Source organism: Phaseolus vulgaris, chromosome 1 (genome assembly GCF_051622355.1).
Source record: "Phaseolus vulgaris cultivar YP4 chromosome 1, ASM5162235v1, whole genome shotgun sequence".
Taxonomy (NCBI): Eukaryota; Viridiplantae; Streptophyta; class Magnoliopsida; order Fabales; family Fabaceae; genus Phaseolus; species Phaseolus vulgaris.
The window spans coordinates 20,042,004-20,048,605 of NC_143498.1; the positions used below are offsets into that span (position 1 = coordinate 20,042,004).

The following is a 6,602-nucleotide window of genomic DNA, read 5'->3' on the forward strand; positions in this document are numbered from 1 at the left end:
CAGGGGTTGAGCTCGACTGCCTTCTTTGGGCTTGGCCTACCTTGGGTACGTGTTACCGCGCTTCACTATTACAGCCTCTTCCACAACAATGTGGGCGACAACTTGTCGTTGGATCTCCCCAAACGTCTTTGCCCGATTTCTGATCAGCGAATCGCTAAATGGTCTTGACATGATCCCCTGTCCAAAGGCATGGACCATCAAGGCCTCATCTTGAGTCTGGAGCTTTACTACGAACACCCTGAACCTGTTCAAAAAATCCTTCAAAGGTTCTCCCTATCTCTTCTTCACACCGAAAAAGTCAAAAGGGACAAGCGGTTGAGCTTGGTTAACAATGAATTGTTCCCTGAAAAATCTAGAAAATTGGTCGAAAGATGTGATATGGTCGTCTGGGAGGCCAACAAACCACTGTAGCGTCGTGCCTGTGAATGTGCCCATAAACATCTTGCAATGCATAACATCCGTTTTGCACCTGTAAAAAAGTCTTGGGCGTTATGAAATTGGTTGGTATAATAGCGTCCATAATCGCCTGTGCAAATGGCCTGGGGTGAGGCCTTGGGTGAATAGTCATGCCTCACTCCCCTGTGGAGCGTTCACCCAGCTGTTGTAGATTCTTACGCAATTCCTCGTTGGCTTTGCGTACCTCCTCATTACTCGCTCGTGATGCATCCATTTTTGCCATGAATTGGTCTTGCCTGAGCACCTGTTCGGCTCGAACCTCCGCCATAAGCCTCTCTTGCTTAGCCCTGGATGTCGTTATCGCCTCCTGGAGAGCACTCACAGTCTTCATAAGTTTGTATGATGGGGTTGTCACTCCCTTGAGATCCTAACGGACCTTGCCTCATATTCCTCATCACGCCTAAGAATTCGAGTACAATTGCGAGTGGGACATGGTTTTATCGGGCCCCACGGTGGGCGCCAAATGTTCGACTCCAACGACAAGCTCTGGCTCCGTCTATCTCTGTTGGAATCTGCTCTTCCCATTGATGTGTTAGAACGTGACTCGTTTGAGACAGAGAGGGCCTTACCTGTTGATTGCCTCCGACGATCAAGTCAGTACATGACTTATAAGAAACAAGAAGTAGTAAGTTTCAGTCTTGGAAACAGTGTACCTTTACCTCTTGTAACAACTTTCTATAACGAGAATATAATCTCAACTGAAAGCATACTTAACAGGAAAATATTATGCTCAAGTGCACACCCTCACGGTGTTGCAACAGAATGAAATCTTTTCTCCAGGGAGTGCATAAAATAATAACAGAATAACCACCAGGGTACCAACTCATGTACCAGCTTCAGGGGTCCAATCTGTTTACGTAGCCATCCTTAGCGTGGCGCTACGCTCCTCTTTTGGAATACATGCAAGCTAACCTTTACGTACCCTAGCACACATGGACTTAGGTTTAAAAAACGTTTACTTAAGCTAGTCCCCCTACACACTAAGCACACCCCTAGATCAAAAACTACCCCTCACTAGCCGCCTAGGCCTTATGCACAAAGGGTCATACGAAAAAGGAACTAACACATACATTTGGGGCCTAATCACATGACCCACCAACTTGGTCCAAGTGTCGAGCTGACTTGCCTATGACAAGTACTGAGGTTTGACCATCGAGCGCTGAGCTCTGAGCGCTCGAATCCAATAAAATTATATATCTTTTTCTAAAACTATCAAATCAATAGTTGTACATAACTCTAACTCTAACTAATGTTAAAGTATAGTTTTCCATACAAGTATTAGATGATTAGTAGATATAAAAGATAATATATGGATTCTATTAGCAAAAAGAGACCAACATGTTTTAGAAAGCAATCAAACTTATTAAACTAATAATTGGAATAAACCAGTGAGCCAATACGGGTTTAAAGAGATTATGCCTCGAGATTTTTAGATGAGGGACCATCCTCATCTTTATCTGGATTCCAATTCAGCACAACAATATATATAGCCTCAGTCTCATGCTACTGAACTACTGAAATTCACACCGTGCACACCTTTAGTACCCTTCAATACAATATTTGTTCTTAAAAGTCTCTTGCTCCTGAATATGGAGGCTGCATACAGAAAGGGCACTAGAGGGTCCTTTAAAGGAAAATTGGTGCCTTTCTACAGAAATAATGCACCAAAGCCTTCCTCAACCATGCAATACAAAGCCACAGATATTAAGCCAAATCACTATTCTTCTCCTCCTGCCACTCTAGGGTTCGTGGTCCCCCAGGACTATGCAACCACAAAGCGAGATCCAAAGGTTCGCATTAAGGTAGCAGATAGTTGGAGCAATTTGGATGAGTTATATGGTCTTCCTGGAGATGAAAGTGTAGACAAGAAAGCCGAAATATACATCGCTATGGTTCAAAAACGTTTAATGCTTGAACGTTTGAACGCATAAGCAAATACCTTGTAAGGGATCAAATGATCAACCACGATATATATATATTATAGTAGCAGGGCCTAGCATTCAATAAATATAACCTTTAAATTTGTGCCATTTGGGCACTTTGTGCAGAGAAAATTAGGCTAAGCTGTAATAAGTATGCTCATCTTAAATAGTAAAGTAGTTTTGTTTGGATTATATAGTAACATGTATGGCAAAACTATGGTTTTATAGTGATTAAGTATTGTTTTGGTTGTCAAATCATAGGGAGTAGAAGTTGAAACTAATGATTGCTTTCTCATTGTGTCAAACTGTAGGTTCCAAACTGTAATCCAAACGAGATATAATGGTTGAAGCAAACCAAATTGATTTTGTACTTTCTTACTTTCATTGTCGAGAGTTTGTATTGCACGAAAGTTTTTCTCTCAACTCAGCTCAGTGCTATTAGAAAATCCACAAAAGAACAAGAACAAATGTGGGAGACTAGGCAAAAGAAGATAAAGAATCACACCTAATGAAGAAGCACATCCCACCAAAAAAGAATCTAAATCATTGTGAAGAGCCAAATTATCAAACTTTTTCTTCCATAAAAATGTAGATAAAAGAAAAGTTAAGATTCAAGATGATTACTACACACTTTCCATTTAGACGTATCAAAGAACATTGTATTCATTTTTAATGACTTGAAGGGCCAATTTTGTATTCGAACTGAACTTATAATTTCACCCCTAACAAAACCTGCTATAGAGAGCCATAACCTGTTTTCTCTGCAGGGAAAACAGTAATAAGAACTACAGAAACGGAAAAACTTATAAGTAAAGAATCATGATGATTTTTAAAATACCACCAAAAGACGTGACCAGAATCAAATTCAATATTGCATTTTATATTGTTAAGAGGAAGAAGTTACCAATTAACTTCCAAAATTTTAGAAGTAGAAAACAGAAAGAGAAAAATATTTAAAAAACATGAAAGAAAATATGACCACTTTTTATTAGTTAGTCTACCAAAATTTTGCAACATCAGGATTAATATATATAGTTTTTTTTCTATCTTGTTTTTCGGCTTTAATGTTGGTAAGAGTCTGCCGAACCAAATCTTAGAATTATCAAACCTCAGTGAATTTCTTAATTTACAAATGGACATCATCAGAAGTCATAATCCACTGCTTCCATTTACTATATTATAAATGCAAAAATCTGAACCCTTTAAACATGTGTTTTCATGAAATAATATTATAAACCATATTTTAGTGAGTATACAATTCTTAAATGAAATGCAGAGCTAGAAGAATTTGTTCTTCTGTCACGCTCACTTTTCAAAAAATGAAAGACCGAAAATTGGTAAAGTTTGTTCACTTGAGCAAAATGTATTAAGGAATATACAAATGAATTATTACTTGAAAATCTTTCTTTTGTGTTAGCATGTGCTTTCCACACTACTGCAGGTAAATAAGGGAAGCTTTTTGTTCATGTAATGTTGTCATTCGCTTATTCTGTTGCTTTATTTAGATTCCCCACAGTCCTCACTTTTATACATGAATACTCAAGATAGACAAACGAAACGTAAATCTTGAAACGATAATAAAGGACGGTCTAGAGCATAGTATTTATCTTAATATATGGGGGGATTTGTTTTAAGCTGGCATTATTACACACTGAAATGGAAATTGAAAGTATGATAAGAATTCAATCGCACTTTGCCAGGAACCTAATAACGTTTACCTTATGAGGTTGAGAAATTAATTATTTCAAGATGTCATAAGAAACAAAATGTTAATTAGTGTTAATAGTGTAAGAGAGTTTAAATAAATTACCTTTAGTACATTAATTTTTTATGAATAGATACTAATTGTACTTATATAGACAAAGTGAACCTAGATAGGTTATGATATTAACCGTAACAAATGTTGTGGTTGTCGCTCGGTTGCTTCCTTGCTCCTCAGTACTTCACTCCTTCAGACTTCAAGACTCCTTCTCCATAATTACTCAGTATCAAGTTTTTTTTTTCTGATCAGCAATCTTTGACGATCAAGTAAGCACCCTGTCTTAAGAGTCTATAATGAAACTGATAAAAAATGTACCTTACTCCTTTGTAAAGGGTTTATTTATAGTGTTTAGTCATGGACTCTTTGTTGTGATGAGCTAAATCTATCAACTATTAGTGTTAGCTGATTTCTAGGCAGGTTCTGATGGAGATCAAGCTCAAGTGGACATGGAGGCCAATCATCAAGAGCAAGAAGAGGATGAGGCTCAAATAGAAGACGCCCATGGAGGTCAAAGCCCACCTCAAAGGCTTACTAGGAGCATGTTCAAAGCTTTAGGAGCTAATGGACGTTTATTTTCTCTTTTTGTAATTTCTTTGTTTGAAGGTGCTTAGAGGGAAACATTAGAAACTTCTTTTGTTAAAGCATCTTTAGGTCTTTAGAATAGGAGTCTTAGGGGGGGTGCGTTAGTAGATAGGTGTAGGAGTAAATAGGGAGGTGTCAAAGTGAGAGAGAAGGTCACACCTTCTTCATGACTATAGTTGGCGCCACTTTCATTTGTATTTGGGGGGAATTTTGAATTCATTTAGCTTTGCATTTCAGCACCTCTAGGCTATAAATTAAGGTGCTGCCTTTGTATTTTTCAGAATTGAAATTTGATTAGAGAAACTATACTCAATTTTTGAGAAAGCATTGGAGAGCTTTGTGCCTTCCTCACTAGTCTTATCTTGAGGGTTCAATGGTTACCTCAAGTGGCGGCTTGCACACTCATCTTGGAGTCTCCATCCTCTAAGTGGCGTGATCATCCAACCATTCCTCCATCTTCATGAGCTTTCTCTTCTCCTTCCTTCCTTCTCTTTTATGTTCATGTCTTTCCTTGTTGTTCTTGCATTTTTCTGTTCGGCAATTCTAGCTTCTTTGGTTTGCTTCGGTTCTTTTTAAGTTCAGCTGTTCATCTTTGGTTGTTCTTCCTTTTCTAGCTAATTGATCGGTGCAATTCAGTTTTTAACACATTTTGTTCGGTGCATTTGCTTTTCCTTCCATTTTAATCGGTTCAATTTGACAATAATTGGAACTTCCATATGAGTTTGTGTTTTGGTACTAGTTTTGGTGAGTTCTTGTTCATAGAACCTTGATCCAATTCTATGATAAAGTGCCTATCTCATAACCAACTCAAGATGATTCCTAAGAATGTCAAGAATCATTCAAAGTGTGCTAGTGGAATCATATCAGGTTCCCTAATTTATATGGAGGCAGTTATATTTGGAGAATATCTTCAATAAATCTGTGTTAGCTAATTTCATAGAGTGTCACCCAGATTCTATGGGATATGACCCTCATTCATAGGGAGTTTTCATAATTGTCACAACTGTCATTTATGTATTTTAACGCGGTCAGTTGGTCCTCGAAGTCGAGTGACTGGCTCGTTTAGTACCGACCGATACACTTTGCCCCCCAAGCTCGATGAGTGTTTACCTCATAAGAGCTAAGATGTGATTGTTGGGTGTCCCGAGGTGGACGCATTAAGTGTTTGTCATTGTGTCGTTCGAGCTTACACTGTTTGATCAAAGAGATCTGATGGTGTCGAAAAGAGGATGTTCCGTTCTCTCTTGATTTCTTCTCGATGAATAGGAATGCAGTTTGAACGTAACTGCATTCGCTGTTACTATTATTATTACCAAGTAAGAATTGTCCGAGTACGGAGTACTTTTCTACTTCCTTCCGTTTTTACGTTATAATTTCAAAGGGTTAGTAATGGCTTCCCTTTCTGAGTCTAAGCATGTTCCTTTATATTCATTGTCTGAGGGCATACATTAAGCATCCAATGAGGTGAGGAGTGTGGGTTGCTCAAATGAAGCGGTCAACCTTTCTAGCCGACCGCCTGACTGTCCATTTTAAAACTAGACTCCCCATCGAATGTGGTGGCAGTCGATAGTTGTGAGCACAATGACCGGGTCTGTCAAGATCGAGAAAATTATCCTCGAGACCTTATCTTTGTATTCCTTCCATTTGACGAGTTTACTATAGGGGTACTTAGGATCCTAAATGTTGCTCCCACAAAAGCTTCATCCAAATTCATGGGCGACCCTTTAGGCCTTTAGGTTGATTTGTGACCTCTTTAGGTTGCGATCGTCTCCTTAATCATTTCTTTATTATTATATTTCCTGATTGGCTCACCCTGTGGGGTGGTTATCATTAACAAGCCAGCTAGGTTGTATTCTTTTTATACCTTTCACCTTGTCTTA

General features: G+C 38.5%; 1 protein-coding gene across 1 annotated transcript; it reads left to right on the forward strand.

Moving 5' to 3' along the window:
* Nucleotides 1-1,975: 1,975 nt before the first annotated feature.
* On the forward strand, nt 1,976-2,756 carry LOC150029550 (uncharacterized). The gene has a single exon (XM_090300895.1). It carries the CDS (start codon nt 2,046-2,048, stop codon nt 2,385-2,387), a length of 342 nt encoding a protein of 113 aa, XP_090157021.1. The 5' UTR covers nt 1,976-2,045; the 3' UTR covers nt 2,388-2,756.
* The last annotated feature ends 3,846 nt before the right edge of the window (nt 2,757-6,602 follow it).